At 40.7% G+C, this 19,101-nt stretch overlaps 1 protein-coding gene across 1 annotated transcript in view; it reads left to right on the plus strand.

Moving 5' to 3' along the window:
- Positions 1-11,571: 11,571 nt before the first annotated feature.
- The window catches only part of plpp4 (phospholipid phosphatase 4), a 43,626-nt gene continuing 36,096 nt past the window's right edge, over positions 11,572-19,101 (plus strand). Inside the window, exon 1 of the mRNA XM_031578914.2 lies at positions 11,572-12,408. Within this exon, the coding sequence (XP_031434774.1) occupies positions 12,320-12,408 (89 nt within the window). The 5' untranslated portion in view covers positions 11,572-12,319. The remainder of the gene's footprint in view (positions 12,409-19,101) is intronic.

Here is a 19,101-nt window from a genome sequence, read left to right on the forward strand (position 1 = left end):
GGTCGGGGGACTGTGATGGCCATGGCAAAACCTTTATTCTGTGGTCGGTGAACCATTTTTGTGTTGATTTTGAGGTGTGCTTCGGATCATTGTCCTGCTGGAAGGTCCAACCACGGCCCATTTTAAGCTTACTGGAGGGGGCTGTTAGGTTTTCATTTAATATCTGCTGGTATTTGATGGAGTCCATGATACCATGTATCCTAACAATATGTCCAGGGCCTTTGGAAGAAAAACAGCCCCACAACATCAAAGATCCGCCACCATACTTCACATTGGGTATGAGGTGCTTTTCTGTATGGCTATCTTTCTGTCTACGCCAAACACACCTTTGATGTTTGTTGCCAAAAAGCTTCATTTTGGTCACATCTGACCATATAACTCGGTCCCATTGAAAGTCTGACTTACATTTGGAAAACTGTAGGTGCTTTAGTTTGTTGTTGATTGACAGTAGAGGCTTTTTTCTGGCAACCCTCCAAAACAACTTGTGGTGATATAGGTGGTGTCTTATGGTAGTTTTGGAGACTTTCTGACCCCAAGACTCAACTAACCTCTACCATTCTCCAGCTGTGATCCTTGGAGATTCTTTTGCCAGTCGAACCATCCTCCTCACGGTGCGTGGGGTCAATGTACAGACACGTCCTCTTCCAGGCTGATTCTTAACATTTCCTGTCGCTTAAACTTTTTAATTATTTCCATGATAGTAGAAATGGGTATTTTCAACTGTTAAGAGATTTTCTTGTGTCCATTTCTTGATTTGTGCAGCTCAACAACTTTTCGTCGCACATTGTCACTGTGTTCTTGGGTCTTTCCCATAGTGATGAATGACTAATGAAATTTGGCCTGTATCACCTCATATTTGTACGCCAGTGGAACAGGAAGTCATGGTTGACCTCTTAAGAGTTCCTTATCAAACAGGTGAAAAATGTAAAACATGACTGGAAATATACTTCAGTTAGATTTTAATTATAAGTTTTTTTTAGGGGTGCCAATAATTGTGGCACACATGTTTTGCGGAAAAATATTTATTTAATCTCAACATTTTTTTTTTTCTTTCAATTATTTGACTTCAATGAAAAGGTAAGACTTTTTTGAATATTTTGAGTGAAAGACCAAGAGGATAAACAGCAAAGACATATTTTTTATAGCCTGTTTTGCTCATATTCACTAGGGGTGCCAATAATTGTGGAGGGCACTGTAGGCCAGGCAAAGTAACCCATTTTGGAGCCAAAAATAGAATTAATTGTAAAATAATTTTTTTCAGCATAGATCATTTCTATGAGGTGTCCAGAACAACATACTAAAAGTCCTAAAAAATCCTAGTTGAGGAAATATGTTTAATTCTCATCAATCTGAGATGTGTGCTAATAATGCATGGCAAAAATACACCTCAAAAATGTATTTTATTATACAGGTCGTTATGTGTATTTTGCATTGTGCATAATATTACTGCCAGTCAGTGCAGAATGGCATGAGCAGTAGGAGGCCTTGACGTTCAAGGTAAGTTACATGTTGTCAAAATTAAATTATCACATATTGCTCCTTTATTGCTCATTTAAATGACTGCTTAAGAGACCTTGTTCTGTTCAATAAAATAAATAAAATCCATTATATCTCTAAAATGTGTGTGTTGTTATCTCTCTGATAACAGCAAAATATGTAAGACTATGAAGCATAGACAGTAAAAGAGGCTACAAAGCAAGTCACTTAGCTAATGCATCACATTTCATAAGGTATAAGCTGACCATAGGTAGCTTTAACGATCAAGGATCACACGTGTTCTCAATAGTGATGTTTTAGGTGCTACAGCTGTAAGATAAGGAACCCGTAGGCTTACTATTACAGGGGTAAGTAGAGCAATGAAACAGAAAACTTTCGGTAGTGGCAATTTTTTACATTACGGGTAAATAGGCTAGCACAGGGTATGAAGATGTATCATGAGTGGGGTATGCATGACAGTGTGGTAGAGATGGGTATGTGTAGGCAGAGCGTTTCTGTCCCAAAGCGGGGCCCCCAGTGAGTGTCGACCCAGCCAGATGGATGCTACTGATGTGGGGAGGCCGGGCATGCTGCACACCATTGTCTAGCACCAGCATCCCACAATCCTGCTCCTCCAGCGTCTAGACTAAAGGAGGGTGACACAGGGTGATGGGTCCACCATCTCCCTCACCCAGGCCAGCACGCTACCTGGCACCGAGAAGTCAAGACCACCAGGCTGGGCGGCAACAGAGATGTGCGTTGCCTGAGTGACCGGGGAGAGAGCTCAGACAAGAGGGAAGAAAGCATTAGTGCTCATCGCAGGCCATGCGGTTCAACACCCATTCTGGCTGGCCAGCATTCAGGATGAATTAAGGCTGTTGGCAGGACACTGGCACAGCTGCGTGACCATTGGTGCAACACTTGCAAAGCAAAAAGGGACCGGCCAGGCGCTCTCATGCTCCACTGCAATGATACCAGGTGGGGGGTGCCTAAGGAGCGGGTGGCTGTGGATGTGCTGGGCCCATTTCCTGTCACTGACCAGGGGAAACGTTAAGTCTTGATGGCCATGAACTATTTTGATGAAGTGGCCAGAGTCATATGCCGTCCCTGACCAGAGCGCTGCCACCACTGTTGAATGCCCGGTCAACAAAATGTTCTGCCGCTTTGGGGCGCCCGAGGAACTGCACAGAGACCAGGGGCAGCATTTCGAGACTGGCGTGTTCAGCGAGGTTTTCTGGTGGATGGGGAATCAAAAAGACTCAGACAACACTGTTGCATCCGTACAGTGATGGACTAGCTGAATGATTTAATCGCACTCTAGCAACCCATCTAGCAATCTAGCAATAGTTGGAAAACAGGCATGAGTGTACTGTCCTGAGAGAAAAAAGGGAGTGTCACCAAAGCCAGCGAGTTGGGGTCGGGCCAGGTATTGTTGTAGGCACAACCAGTCCCCAGCTCGCCCTGAGAGAGGAGGGAAACATTGAGGCTGAGGAGACGGCGCCCACCACTGCGTACACTCCACAATCGCTTGAAGCGCCTGGGAATAACCATGTTATGAATACACTTCTGTAGTCCCCCATCACCCCTCTGTTGTCATTTGGTAACCTTTATAAGATTTTCTCTCTTAGTCAAAGCGAGAAAAAAATCTGTACATTTATCTGTTCTGCACTCATCATGGTGAGTGTTGGTCCACTGATTCTTCACCCAAACTGTTAAAGACCTAAGGCCAGTCCACACCAGAGCCCATGCTGGGGTGTGATTTGATGTCATCCTAGCTGGGGTTATAAAAAGAAGACCTCAACATTGAAATCTCAACATTCAAGGAAATACTTGAGTTCATTGAATTGTTACTTGGATTTGCTCATGATCGATGTCCGGTAATGCCACATCATTGTGTGAAATGAAGTCTCAATCTGAACTCTTTCTAGTCCATCCAATGAATCCACGCATAGTTTTAGGCTATGCTCAGAGGTGAGCTCATAATATTTGCTTAGAAGGGAATTGAGCGATGCTCAAAAATAGTCCTCAGATTGTGTCTTTCCCTTTATTTGACAACGAAAGAAACATAACTAATCATGTGTAAATGGAAAGATACAGGTCTATGAATTAAATTACCATTAAAATCGCAAAGAAAGATGCCAGCAGAATGTTTGTAAAAGTATATGTGCACATATAAGACATCTTATATATATAAATAGGAAAGATTAGTGAAAATCAGTATGTTAAAATCAACCCAACCATGTTTTTAAACATTTGATTGTATTGGTAAAGATGAGGAGGTTAGCTTAACGCAAAGGACAGTGTTTTCACAGAGCATCATGAAGGTTGCATATTCAAAGGCAATGGGTGGGGATTACATTGGTACAGATGTCTGACCCCGCAGTGGTATGATCAGATGTACTACTGCAAGGATCAAAGGCTGTTCTGTATTGGTATGGTTGAGTATAGTCAAACTGTCCAAGGACATGTGGTGTTGGAGTGGTGCTTGTAGTGGCATAGTGTTTCCTGCAGGTGGCACATCGGCACCGTTATATAGCTCACTCAGTCAGCAGTATCCCAACGAATGGTGAGTTATTGGTGTTATAATTATTTTACATAGAACGCTTTTATTAGTGGCAATGGTGTGCTGGTGCTGTTTGCGAGGTTTTTGCATGGTTTTAGGGAGGTAGCCCGCTACTTTTTAAACCAAAACTCCATGATGCTTCTTTAATGGCATGTTAAAAAAAGAACAGTGATATCAGTAGAGGTGTAACAGCACAAGCTCACCTCCCGCAACACCAAGTCTTTGATTTCAGATTCCCTTAAATTTCTGAGAGATTTCACGGTCATCCTCAGTCCCACCACATCTGTGGACATGATCACACCTGGTTTAACACAGAGATACAGATGCACCAACACACACCTCACACAAGGATATCAACCAGCTCTTGTCATCTCTCTCAGGTACTGTAAAAGAAACCATGTGTTATAATCATAATATAATTAATCATCACTCCAGCCGCCTGACTGACTGAATGGCACCACAGTACAGGGCTGGCTCTGAAAGTTATTATCTGGCTCATTAATGGCCAATTCCCTGAAGGTCCTGTAAGGGCCTCTCCATGTATAGCAGAATCCCGCTGACCGTGCTAGATGATTTATATTTCTGGTCTCTCTCTCATTCTTCACAGTTGCTAGGTCTGTGTAGTTTCCTCCTCAGTAGGCTTGGGCATCTATACCCAGGGTTTAGAATCTGGTATGAGGATATATTTCTCATGTGTTCTTCCTGTAAAGAGAAATTTTATTTGATCTCAGACACAGAGGACTGTCCACAGAGATTCTGCAAAGGCCTTTGATCAATCTTACCTTTGAATGGTGTTTTTTCCCGGATATTTCTAGGCCATATATAGCGGCTATAGTGGCTATATATAGCACCACCTATTCTATTTCATTTGCATGAAAAGAGTGCAAGTGCTTCTCTCATTCCAGATCTGCAGATTGAAGGGTGTGTTCTTTCTTCTTTAGAAAGTCTTTTTGTAACCTGGTCTGGCCTGGCAGCGTAGACCTGTCTTAGCAGGCATGCACACTTATGTCATGAACAGTATGAAAGTTGACATGGCTTTCTCTTTGCTCTCTGTTAGTGCAAGGCATCTGAATAATACATAACGGTAGTTTGGTGAGTGCTGAATAAATCAGGATACACCAGTTTGATATGGAGAGGCTCCGGGCATAAATAAATCAGATGCTTTAATGGAAGCATGGCAGACCAGAGCTCAGCCTAGACTTTGACCTAAGTAGGGTTTATTTTCCAGGGAAAAGAAGAATATTCCTTCAGCAGACAGTGATTCCATTAAAGTGACATCATTTCTCACACCTCTGAAGAGAGATCTATTGAAGTGCCATGATAGTGAGGCCATGATAGTGAGGTCATGATAGTGAGGTCATGATAGTGAGGCCATGATAGTGAGGTCATGATAGTGAGGTCATGATAGTGAGGTCATGATAGTGAGGCCTGGGTTTGGTCTTGTAGTCAAGCAACCTACTCATAAAATGCAAGGTATACTCTGGATGTTATAAGATACAAAGAACAATATTGCGGAGCCATATTCTGGTGTTTCAGTCAAATTGATGATTTTGGCCCCAATGGAAAAGATATGTATGATTGCATGAATGGTGTTGTAACGAGCTGGAAGTGGATCACCAGTAGATGGCAGAGGTGGATTGCCTTCCATCTTGCCTTGCTCAGACACAATCAGTAAACTGAATCCAAAATTAACCCAAAGGCAATCTGTTAGTCTGCCAGATTAATAAGCATTGATGTCTTCAGTATTAATCCACAATGTAGAAAATAATAAAAAATAAAAACTTTTGACAGGTACTGTGTGTATGTGTATGTGTATGTGTATGTGTGCGTGTATATATATATATATATATATATATATATATACTGTATATATACTGTATATATACAGTATATATTTCTGTGAATTCAGAAACAAATATCGTATCATACATGAGTGTATTTTACAATGCCAGATTAATAAGCATTATTAGTCGGACAGAAATAAGCATTATCCAACTAAAAGAAAAACCTGGAAAGTGAAAACTATTCACCATTATATATAAAGATTTTTGGGAAATTGCTCCATGGCAACCAGGCAATGTTACATGTAAGGAACATATTCACAATTGTATCTTGTAACAACTCTTGGAATGTCGCACGAAAGTCGTTTCCATACGGTTTAAATCTTTTTCATTCCAACCTGAGCATTGTGAAAATTATTTCTGGCTTATTCAACATATTTCTAAAGAGGAATCATGAAATGTGATGTCTCTTTTCCTAAATGTGATGGTCTGGGATGAAGCACATGTTGCTGTGCTGTTTCTTGTCCCACTGTACCACAGTGACCTTTTACAATGAAATGTGGTGTGCTCATGTGAAACAATAAATGTTCATCCATTTAGGCCTTTGCTGTGGCATTTTATGGTGCCATGGGCAGAAATGCATGCAATAAATATGGCTAAAACCAGACACTGAGAAAGTACAAACGTTCATTACTTTAAATACTGATGTGTTAAACAATTTTATTTTTGTCTGCCTGGTGCCCCCCTCAGGTTGGTTTGTGCATCTTACAACTCTGTGAGTGTATGTGTGAAGGGTTGTTTCTGTGAGTGTATGTGTGAAGGGTTGTTTTTGTGTAATGATCATTCCAAAACAATTGAAAGTTTTGACTTTAATGGCAACATATGTGTTTTGTTCTCCTTATTTCTTACTAAATAATGTTAAGCTGTTGAGCTCATTGATACCACACAAGTGTGGGTCCTGATGCTGTGATCAGCTATGATCACCATTATGAGATTACATTTTGATGAATTCCGATGTAATGAGTTTGAACTGATGAAATACCTGTGCTTTATAAGCCTACCAGATTGGATTCTCAATTTGCATGGCTAACTTAATTAGTTATAAGTAATCGCTCAATATATCTGTTCTGAGAGGATCCTGAGATTACATTTTTTAAATGTCAGAATATATGACATTGTCATTAGATTAGCTTGCAACCATGCTATCTTTGCTCAGTCAAAACTTCTTCTCATGGTCTTTAGAACTACAGTTCCATAAAATGTTATTGTGAGTCAAAATAAAATGTGTTACTGAAAGGGCTATCAGGTAAATCAGGTTAATTACTGGCATTGATTACATTATTTAATCAGATCCTGATCATCTCTGGAGTACTTCATTTGTGAACTCATATGAAATTCCTCCCACTGCACTTTTAAGAGCAAAATCAGTATACCACATTAGCCCCAGAATGTGGATGGCAAAAAATCTTTCCACATAGAATTTCATTTGAATGAATATTCAACACATGGCAGCTATTGTGAATTCAGCAGAATGTGGTTTAAGAGAAATGCATTGCACTAAATTGATTCTTAGACGATGATTTGCAGTTGTTTTATAAACAAGATATACTGTACATCGTTTAACTAATGATTACATGACTTCTATGCAAACATGTGCATGATATGTTCTACACATGGAAAAAACGTATCTTACATTTATTTTTTGAAGATCGTGATGATCAGGTGACAGAGTTTCCTGTCCTTTACTCTGTGGCGTTCAGTGAACTGTAAATTATCTGAATACAAACACTTTTGTGGTTCTGAATCAGAGTTAACTACAACTACAATCATCACACTCATTCCAACTGTAGGATGAACATGGCTTTTGGTCACTAAAACACAAAGACCAACTTTCTCATTCTTTAGAATTTTGTGATTAGTCTCAGACTGAGTACAGTGTCAACATGTTAATGTGTTTTGGATAGTTAATTTACAAGTTCTTAAGATAAACTAAAGTCAATTCCTTTAGTGATGAGGTGAATTAATTTGCTTTAGACAAAAACACACACACACACACACACACACACACACACACACACACACACACACACACACACACACACACAGTACCAGTCAAACGTTTAGACACACCTTCTCATTCAATGGTTTATTATGGTATTATTGTCTACATTGTAGATTAATACTGAAGACATCAAAACTATGAAAGAACACATTGAATTATGAAGTAAACAAACCAGAATATGTTTTATATTTTCGATTCTTCAAAGTAGCCACCTTTTGCTTTGATGACAGCTTTGCACACTCTTGGCATTCTCTCAATCAGCTTCATGAGGTAGTCACCTGGAATGGTTTTCCAACAGTCTTGAAGGAGTACCCAGAGGTGCTGAGCACTTGTTGGCTGCTTTTTCTTTACTCTGCGGTCCAACTCATCACAAACCATCTCAGTTGGGTTTAGGTTGGGTGATTGTGGAGGCCAGGTCATCTGACGCAGGCAGCACTCCATCACTCTCATTCTTGGTCCAATTGTCCTGTGGGGTCATTGTCCTGTTGAAAAACAAATTATGATCCCACTAAGCGCAAACCAGATGGGATGGGGATCAAATTTGGACTCATCAGACCAAAGTACAGATTTCCACTGGTCTAATATTCATTCCTTGTGTTTCTTGGCCCAAGCATTTTTCTTCTTCTTGTTCTTCCTCAGTAGTGGCTTCTTTGCAGCAATTCGACCATGAAGGCCTGATTCACACAGTCTCTTCTGAACAGTTGATGTTGAGAGGTGTCTGCTACTTGAACTCTTTGAAGCATGTGTGTGGGCTCTGATCTGAGGTGCTGTTAATTGGCTGTTTCTGAGGCTGGTAACTGTAGTGAACTTATCCTCTGCAGCAGAGGTAACTTTTTGTCCTCATGAGAGCTAGTTTCATCATAGCGTTTGATGGTTTTCGTGACTGCACTTGAGGATACCTTCAAAGTTCTTGAAATATTCCAGATTGACTGACCTTCATGTCTTAAAGTAATGATGGACTGGATTTGAGTGGTTCTTGCAATAATATGGATTTGTACAGTAGTCCTAGTAGTATTAATATGGCTATTCACTGTATACCAACCCTACCTCTGCACAACACAACTAATGGTCCCAAACACATTAAGAAAGCAAGAAATTCCACAAATGAACTCTTGACAAGGCAGACCCTTTAATTGAAAACCATTCCAGGTGACTACCTCATGAATCTGGTTGAGAGAATTTCAAGAGTGTGCAAAGCTGGCATGAAAGCAAAAGGTGGCTACTTTGAAGAATCTAAAATACAAAACATATTCTGGTTTATTTAACACCGTTTTGTTTACTACACAATTCCATATGTGTTCTTTAATAGTTGTGATGTCTTCAGTATTAATCTACAATGTAGAAAATAATAAAAATAAAAACTTTTGACTGGTACTGTGTGTACAGTATGTGTGCGTATATATATATATATATATATACAGTATATATTTCTGTGAATTTAGAAACAAATATCGTATCATACATGAGTGTATTTTACAATGACAGATGAATTCTTCAGCAAATGAATGCACCTTATCACTAAAGGAATTGACTTTAGTTTAGCTTAAGTTGTACATTTGCCAAAAAAAACTATCCAAAACACATTAACATTTTGACACTCTACTCAGTCTGAGACTAATGTACACTTCTGAATAATGAGAGAGTAATCTAAGTTTTTCATCAACCAAAAAGCCATGTTCATCCTACAGTCGGAATGAGTGTAATGATTGTAGTTGTAGTTAACTCTGACTCAGAAAACACACACACACACACACACACACACACACACACACACCTACTGCTTTGTATCTATTATTAAAAGTAGTTCATCTCAAACATGCATCTAATCTTCTGTTTCGTTGGAGGCACAGGTTTGTAAAACTGGCCCAGTTTCAGAGTTGAAATACTGCCACACTGTTCCTTATTAAAGTGAGGAAAGACACTCCTTCTGTCAGTGACTCATTCTGATCGCAGAAGAAGAGTGATAATTAGGAAGGATGAGAAGAAAGGCTTTCTGGAAGAAGCATAGAATGTTCTTTTATTAACTAAACTATTAGGAGGTACTGGGAATATATATTCTATTTTACTTAAATATCCCTCATTTTGATAAGGTGATAAATATTTCAAAACAAGACAGGATCAGGGAGAAGAATACACTAACGTAAAGTGAAGACTCCACTGACTGACAGTCCTCCTGTAAACTGTGCTTTTTCCACTTCGTTTAGAAGCCACAAGCTGTGGTGTTGCTAAGCTTTGATGTGAATTCCGCTTCCTGCAGATGCATTTGATGTGAATTCACAGTTGTTTTGTCCTCATTAGCGAGCTGGAAAAGATAAGACAAATGTTTGTGTGCGTGTGTGTGTGTGTGTGTGTGTGTGTGTGTGTGTGTGTGTGTGTGTGTGTGTGTGTGCGTGCGTGTGTGCATCCTGTGGTATGAGTGTTTTGTGTGTCAGTGGTACACACCCCATATTACATGAACCCATCATCTTCTATATATTGCTGTATGCAGAGGAAATGTACACCATGTGCAGAGATGTGTGAAGATATGTGCAAATGTCTTAATGCACTGAGGTATACACCTAAATGTCAACAGACTGTTCCCATCCGCACAACTCAACCACCAACTAGGCTCCAAACACAAACAGAATTATTAACAAGAAAATACTGCATTTTGAGTTTGTGTGTGTGTGTGTGTGTGTGTGTGTGTGTGTGTGTGTGTGTGTGTGTGTGTGTGTGTGTGTGTGTGTGTGTGTGTGTGTGTCTGTGTGTGTGTCTGTCTGTCTGTCTGTCTGTGTGTGTGTGTCTGTGTCTGTGTGTGTGTGTGTGTGTGTTTGTGTCTGTGTCTGTGTCTGTGTCTCTCTGTGTCTGTGTCTTTGTCTGTGTCTGTGCCTGTCTCTGTCTCTGTCTCTGTCTCTGTGTCTCTCTCTCTCTGTGTTTGTGTCTGTGTGTGTGTGTCTCTGTCTCTGTGTGTGTGTGTGTGTGTTTGTGTGTGTTCTTAAAATGAACCCCTGAGGGCCCCTCTCGTTCTGCTCAGGCCCCTCATCCCATCATCCCATCATCATACATTGAAAGCAGGTGGTGAGCAGGCTGGCTCTTTTATGGGCTAGAGGTCTAAAATATTCAGAGGCCTGTCTGATTTATGGGAGTTCTGCTGCCTTGCGAGTTTGCCACACTCATACCTGATCATCTATGACCAATAGACAGGGTTATTAAAGGGACATGTGCTATGTAGATATGTCCAGGTCTACCTCATACTGGAAATATCACCTGTCTCTGTCAACTGTCTCTCTTCCCCTGTCATCTAAAGCAAGCCAAACTGCTGCCATCTGAGTAGACAATAGAAATAACTCAAAAGAAAGAGACACCAGTGCGGTAAGTAAGCTGTAATTATATGTTGAAAGACTGTACCATTTTGTTTCCCTGCAGTGAATGGCCTCTTGATTACAGTAATGAAAAGGTTGTGGGCTGTGGATTGTGGACCTGTGGAGAGTCGGGGACTGCTGTTAAAGAGCACTCAAATGATAGATTTACGCTTTTACCACATATGCTGTAGCCTATGGCTCATTAGACAGAAGAGCAATTTGCAGCATGTTCTTTCTTTTTTGTTGACAATTTATTTTGTCCCATTTTTAGCTTATTACATAGACTATTCAGACCCAAAACGAGTTTGTTGGTATTGTTTCAGTGAAATTGCAAAGGCTATGATTGCACAAGTGTTACTCTTAAGATTTCTTTAGAATGTGCTCTGCTCATTTCGGTGATTGTCAGCCCTAGAGTAGAGGACAATGTGCAATTAATAATACAGGTTTATATTGTGGTGAAAATGTGCTGGTGATTCTCCAAGAATAGCCTATATGTATTAAGGAACTATAGTGGGAAGGGGGGAGTTAAAAGCTCCCTTGGGTGCTTGAGAACTCAAAAGGCCACCTTTTTATATTGATAACATATCTCGAATTTCTACATCTGTTGCATCTGTTACGGTGTCCCTCTCTACCTTTCTCTATTCCCCTTGAGAGAAAGGAGGCGGAGGGGAGAGGGGGTTGAGAGAGGAAGCAAAACGGCACGTTCAAGCAAAACTCCACATTTACTTTGGGCTTCACTGCATCCTCGCTCTCAGACTTGTCTTTCTGCAGTGCAAACGCCTTGGGACTGTTACACAGATACAGCTCGGTTTTTCGCTTTCCCTAACCCAACATTTCTGAACGGAGAAATATATTTGCCGGTAAGAGGAGAATTAAGTGGGGGATTGAGCACCTCAGTGAAACCAATTGAAACAATGTTTCAGATTGCTCTGACACCAGCCAGACTGGGTATACTCGGACGGTGAAAAGGAATGTTCCCCGTGGCATCTCGCACCGAAGTGATTATTGAGTCGGATTAAAAGTGGGAGAACAGATCTATACTGTCTCATTTGACAGTCGAACTGTTGTTTGGACTACGCTCAGATTCCCCAAAAATATGAAAATGTCACCCCCAGATCGAAGGAAAAATATGCGCGCCCTGGCGTTGGAAATTGGAATACGAGTTTTGCTCTTTGGAGTTTTTGTGTAAGTACCTATGAAATTACTATTAACCTGCTTTGAACTAGTGCTCAGTCTGTATCTGTTTCAGCCTTAGATGCATTGTGTTTCCTTTTCGAAAATCACATCTTTATGCTTCTGGAAACCACAGGCTGGTGGTACTTTTATTTCCTCGTGCTCTCTAAACCGTGTCGAATATGCACGACCCTGTTCTCTTCTGTTCGCGCTTTTTGCGGGGATATTTTGAGGTTGGTACGCAAATGAAGTTAACAGGACGAAGCTGTCCCCGGAATGTTTGGGCCAGCTTAATCGTGACTGAAGCCATTATTGTAGGAGTCTGGGCTGTATAAGCACATTCAGTGTTTCAAATGTTTTAGATGCGCGGTGCTGAAAGGATAGCATCACATTTCCTAGTTGGTCAGGTCCTGATAATTTATCCTCACATTTCCTGAAGCTCACGCTTAACTCAAACAGGTTGCATCAACAAGTTCATTCATGAATTCTTAACAGTGGACAGCGCTATTTCAAGGTGACGACCACAAAGAAAGGAACCGCATGCATTAATGCATTAGTGCACTATCGTGCTCTTATCTTCCTGCGCGGGCATGTGTTTGTTTGTGTGTATGTACATGAGCCGTTTAAATGGCTGTCAGTATAAAGGCATACCAAAAGTCAATATCTCATCGGATGCGCCTCTTCCTCTTGTGCGGTGTAAGTAAGCAGAAATGTATTCCCATCATAGTTTTTCTATGTATCAGTTGAAGCAATAGCCTCGGCAGATTGCGCTATCATTAATCTCCATCGTCGGGGCGGGTATTTATGCTTGATACATTTATTTTTTTTAAATTAATGTACGCAGTGTATCTATACTCATTCTTTCAATAGTACATTTAGTTTATGCTGGGGCTCATGCGTATATTTCTAAGTTAACCTGGGAAAGCTGAGGTGGAGAAACTGGGTGATCATTTTGTGTTCAAGAGTCAGACTGCCCATGTGTCCATGAGGATTAATGTGCCTGTGCCCCTATACATCTGCTTGAGATTCCCATTGCATGTATAAATGCTGTTTAAAATCATAGTGCCTATTTAAAAGCATAGTGAGTGGAGGCTCAAATATCTTATCTTATCTCAGAATAGGACTACAATACCCCAGAAACCTCTGCTTGAATCTCGTAAGCGTCTGCTTGTTTTCGAGGTTACAATACCCAATTATCAGGGCTTAGTGCTAGTGAGAGTAAATCCTTGCACACAACTTACAATTATTGAGTGATGGAGACCTGACAACCAAATTGAGGCTGGATAGTCCACCTTACCAACTTCGCAATGAAAGCCTGAACCTCCTACCTGAAGTTGAGTCGTGGCAATGCACATGAGAGGATTTACAACAGGTCATTCAATATCCTGATTATTCAAAATGTAGCTCTCCTGAATTCGTGTTTTGTAGGGTCCCCATGTCGCCTTCGTGATGCATTGGCGCCTCACACACATATCTGTTATCATCAGGACCGGACAGAGTTGGGGCCTGCGAGACTTTACATTGGCGCCCAACAACAACATAATAATAATTATGCACATTATGTCAAATTAAACACACCACAATTAGCTGAGATAGCAAAATAGAGTGGAATATATTTAACTCCAGTTGGTGTGTGCAACAATGTTTTGGTAACATTATTACTATTGCAAATTTGGATACCACCGTTAGATACTGATCACTGACATGTAGCCTACTGTAGGCACGCCAGTGAATTGCGATCTCTTATTGCAGTATATTGGATTAAGTCAAATATTCAGTTAGTCTATGCGCCGTAACCATCTAACATGCAACAGGACTGGTAATGTTACAGAAATCAGCTAATTGTAGCTGCAACAGACATTATAGCCTAAGAGCTGTGTGCTAATTTATCTGTAAACTGAGGACACAGGCTAATATTACAAACCTCTCATTGTTGATGTAACAGAACCTCGCTAACCACATGGAGTTATCTCCAGGGTTGCCAAATCTCACGCTTTTATGTCCTGTCTCACGCTAGCATGAAAAAAAAGTCCATTGACTTCAATGCGTCTCTCGCCAAGAAATACACCTGTTTTGGTCAATTTCACCTATTCACAAGCCAAGTAAGCCTTGAAAGTTGGCAACTCAGTGTCTCACACATTGTGTTAGTAGCCTACTTGTTTATGAAGGTGTAAGCCATTACTTGGGCTACAGCTCTCCAGACCATACCCCCACACATCAGATCATAGATTCCTCTCGTCCTGTCACTCTCCTGTCTCTCTGCGAACCCTTCAAAAATATTTAGGAGTAGTGTGCACGTGCAGCAGAGGCTACGGCTTCACAAAGCAATGGGCTGTTTTTACTGGCTTTAGGTCAGCAGCTGAGTAGAGGGACGACACTAATCTGGAGCTGGCGTTAAATATTAGTATTAATCTTGTTTTCAGTGGAAAAGGGGCTTTGCGAAGTTCATGAATTATATTAATTATATTAATATCAATATATTAAAGGGCTGTGTTTTTTTAGTAATATTTTTTCATTTTTCTCCCCCTAATTAAACAGCCTACCAAAGTGAGGGCATGGGTGTGTGAGACAGTCTTCATATTAATTCAGTTTATATTCATAATATCTAAATATTTGTTCATACAGTAAGTATTTTTTTTGTCTATCTGGGTCTATTGGAAAAGTAATAAACACATATGAAATGATCGACTACATTTGTCCTCTATTTTTTTCCCCTGTGCTATAAAGTAACAAAAATACTTGGGATTCCCCAAGCTTTATTTGAAGGTAAACAATACCACCTTTATAGAATTGGCTTATTTTAATTTATAATGGAAAATGAATGTATTCATTAAACGCATGTTAATAACTGTATCAGATTGCATTGTATCACATCACACCAAATCGAATCACACCGATTAGTTCTATATTTAAAAGGTATCGTCCCTGATTTGTATCTTAATCATAGCCCATGTATCTAGATTCGTATCAGATCGTCTCATAAGGGAATGATGCACTCTCCTATGATCTACGGTAGTCAAAAAGCCCCAAAATGAGTTGCACTTGTTCCCATTCACATCCATTATAAAACAGGTCTGTTATTGACTGGTTAATTAGCTGTAGTTTCTTTAATCATGGGCTAGAGGTAATTTTTTTTGTATTTGGTTGCTTTGTTAGTTCTCTTTCCAGTAACTATAACATTACGTGTATTTTATGAAGTTCAAATTCTTGCTGACGTACCTAAAACATGGACTCACAATGTGTGTGTGTCATAAGACTTGCTCATTGCATTATATTGCATGAAGTCGTATCCTCATTTAGTCTATGCGCCATTCCCATAGATTTGTGTGCTGTTTTATCTATTAACTGGGGACACCGGCAAATATTAGGCTACATACCTCTCACTTGTTGATGTGACAGAAACTTGTGTTGGTAACCTTCTTGTTTCTGATGGTGTAGGCTAGGCCATGACTGTAGCCTACACCTTTCCAGACCCCAGCACAGCAAATTGTAGATTTGATTGATTAGGCATCCTGTCACTTTGAAAACCCTCTGGCGAATCCTTGGAACTTTCTTCAGAAGGTGTAGCGTAGCACACACACAGCAGAGAGGCTACGCATAGCAATGGACTGTTTTGATTGGCTATAGCCCAGCAGAAGAGTAGAAGGGTGACACAAGTCAATAGTCATCATGAGAGGGACCACTTTCGAAAAAATCTCATCTGCGGCGCCCCTCTGGCATTTTGTGCCCTAGGCAACCACCTATGTCGCCTATACCGCAGGCCACCCCAAGTTATCATTAAGGAATTCAGTTGGTATGCTACCTCCAGTGTTTGTTTGATGATTATAAGTATGCCAGGTAGTATGCGGACTCCAGTGTTTATTTGATAATTATAAGTGTACTGAGATCATTGTCTGAGGGTTGTTCCTATGGATCTAGATGTACATTTACTATTAAGTGAGCACTCTCTCTCCCTTTTCTCTCTCTTTCTGCCCAATCCCTCTCACACAAACAAACCAACACGTAAATCTTTACTGTAGTTCCAGCGCCTTTGATTAGTAAAATCTCAAAAAGACATCCATCTTTGCTGATCCCTGATGCTCTCCCTCCGTTTCTGTTGCCTTTCCTTCTGTGCTACTGTAGCTAGCAGAAAGCTCAGCATCTGTAGCCAGCTGAGGTCCCAGCTCCCGCTCTCTGATGGAGATGGCAGTCACATGAGAACACTTTGCTCTCTGAATGCTGATTGGCCACTCCAGGAGGAGCGAGGCTGATTAAAGGGCACCACAATCATCACTGCTAAATGTCACAGTTATTTGCAGCAAGGAACTTTTTTCTACACGAACCACAAAATGTACCTGTGTGCACTTTTACTAGTGCAAATGTTTTTTAAAGATAAAATAGTTACCTCCAAAAAGTCGGTGCAGTTTCTGCAATTTGGCACAAAGTATTGTTGTCTATCTGTGTATACATGACAATCTCAAGTGAATACAGAGAGTATTAATTTAGCAGTATGATGTGGCAACCCTGAAATTGCCCAAAAACGCTAAAGCATTATCACTCCCAGAAGGTCAGGAGATGGGGAGGGGGATGAGTCTGCAGATTTAGCACTAGAACCACTTTTGGAAGATGTGGGGTCTAATTCCTCTTATCTTCTATCTCATTCTAATTAGATCTGTATCTCCTATAAGCTGCAGTCTAAGGGTAGCTGTCAAGGAGCTGGCTGTAATTGGTACACGGCAAAACCACACAACTGCTCGATGAGCTCCATTCATCACAGTACTCCGCTCAATCCCATGAGAGAACTGTAGCATTCAGTCATTTAATTCAAGGCAAGACACCGTGATAACCTTCTGGTCAAGGTGAGAAGAATCTCATTCAATCCATTACCACTTTGCTCTCTGATCACAAAATATTCGGTGTAGGTTAATGCCCAGTAACCTGCCTCATTCAGCCCATCACTCCCCAGCTCATCTTTGGCTGGGATTACAATCAATGTAATGAGACAGAGTGAGTGTGTCGGGTCATGCCGGATGGAATGGCGTAGCAAGATTCAGAAATGCTCTGTTTGGAGTGGAAGACGCTGTGCCCCTCCCATCATAATGGAAAGGCTGCCTATGCTGTTCCGGTGATTTAAATGTCACAGGCGATGTGCTTCCACATAATTAGACAGTGTGTGGGTTCATTTTGGATACCTTTATCGGTTGATGATTTGCAAGGAATCCTCAACTGAGCTTTGAATGTAAAAATGCCAGCATTTGTGTAATGACACAGACAAAGAGGTGTTATTGTGATGAAATGTGATTTGAGTCTTTCTAGTCCTCGGGGGCCAGATGCAAGTTTCAAGGTCTTAAACAATTTATGTTTCAATTCGGTGAGTACATGCTATCTTCTAATATTTTAAAGGTGCAGAGAGCCTAGCCCCTCTGTCTGTGGTGAGGCCATCATATTTTAAAGATTTATTTTAAAAGTTCTACTGGAAAGGGTAGTTAAGGTGGATTTGTAATAATATTTTGAAATATCAGACAAGTGAAGTCGTTTAAAGCTCTTCTGGGAGAGTCATAACAGTATGAAAAACCCATATTGATGTTTTGCCAGTCATCTATGACTGCCCTTTTTTCTTTCCTGCTGTAGTTCATGTCCACTGGTTTGTTTGATGTCAGCCCATGCCATTCTGGGAGCGTGAATCAACATAAATTGTGCAGAAAAAAAGACTGACTGGATCTACTTCTAAGGTCGCATGACATTCAGAGACAGAACTACATTCTGTCCATAGAACACACCAGATGAAGTAACTCTCTCACACAGAAACCACTTTTCTTAGCTGCCTGAAATGCCTCGTCAGAACTTTTTCCTTTGTTACAAGATGACACAACCTAGTATCACAATCCTTATTGCCCACATAGCTGACCAATCAGAGCATCATGGAGGGGGGGGGGCTTAAAGACACTGGAGCTCTAACAGAGCTGGGGTGTTTCAGACAGAGGGTGAATCGAGATGTACAGTATGAGAAAAATAATGCGTTTCATGAGTAACACGTAGTCCTGGAACTACCTATGTTGATACTGAAGTGTCTGTAAACACATGCACTGCATTCCTAATTTGCCACGGATAAGGCTAAATCCACACACGCTGATTAGAGCATCACTAACGAAAGCAGACCAATCACAATGGAGTGTGTGTCTCTCTAGCCTCTCAGGGGTGGTGCTGTCAACTGTAGCTGCAGGCACTAGAGGAGGCAGCATGTTTAAATGATGGGTTGGGAGCCGTGGGCCTGATGTGTAGCATTGAGACTCACATTTGAACAACATGCTCACAGTTCATCTAAATCTAAATGCTCTGTTGACACATAAAGACAAGCAGAAATAAACCAATAAACAGGAACCAATGGAGCGACTTAATGAATGGTGTTCGCTGTTTGGTGGCACTCTGAGATGCCAATGATGTGGTGGACCATTTCTTCACCATTCCATGCACAACATGATCTCATGAAAAAACTGACTACTGCATTAGTAAATCCGTTGCAGTGTCGAATAAGCTGTGTAGCCTTTTAAAAGCTTCTACCCTTAGAGCCACTTTTGAACTTTTGAAGTTTCTATATAGAATGTTTTCCACCTACAGATTGTTCTGCTGACAAACAATTTTTCTCTAGGGCAGGAAAGGTTTTCAGTGAGCTGAACAGTGCTAGCTGACAGATAAAAAGGTTGCAAAGAGCCCTTCATCTCATGG

The sequence above is a fragment of the Clupea harengus genome, chromosome 13 (assembly GCF_900700415.2).
Source record: "Clupea harengus chromosome 13, Ch_v2.0.2, whole genome shotgun sequence".
NCBI classification, from domain to species: domain Eukaryota; kingdom Metazoa; phylum Chordata; class Actinopteri; order Clupeiformes; family Clupeidae; genus Clupea; species Clupea harengus.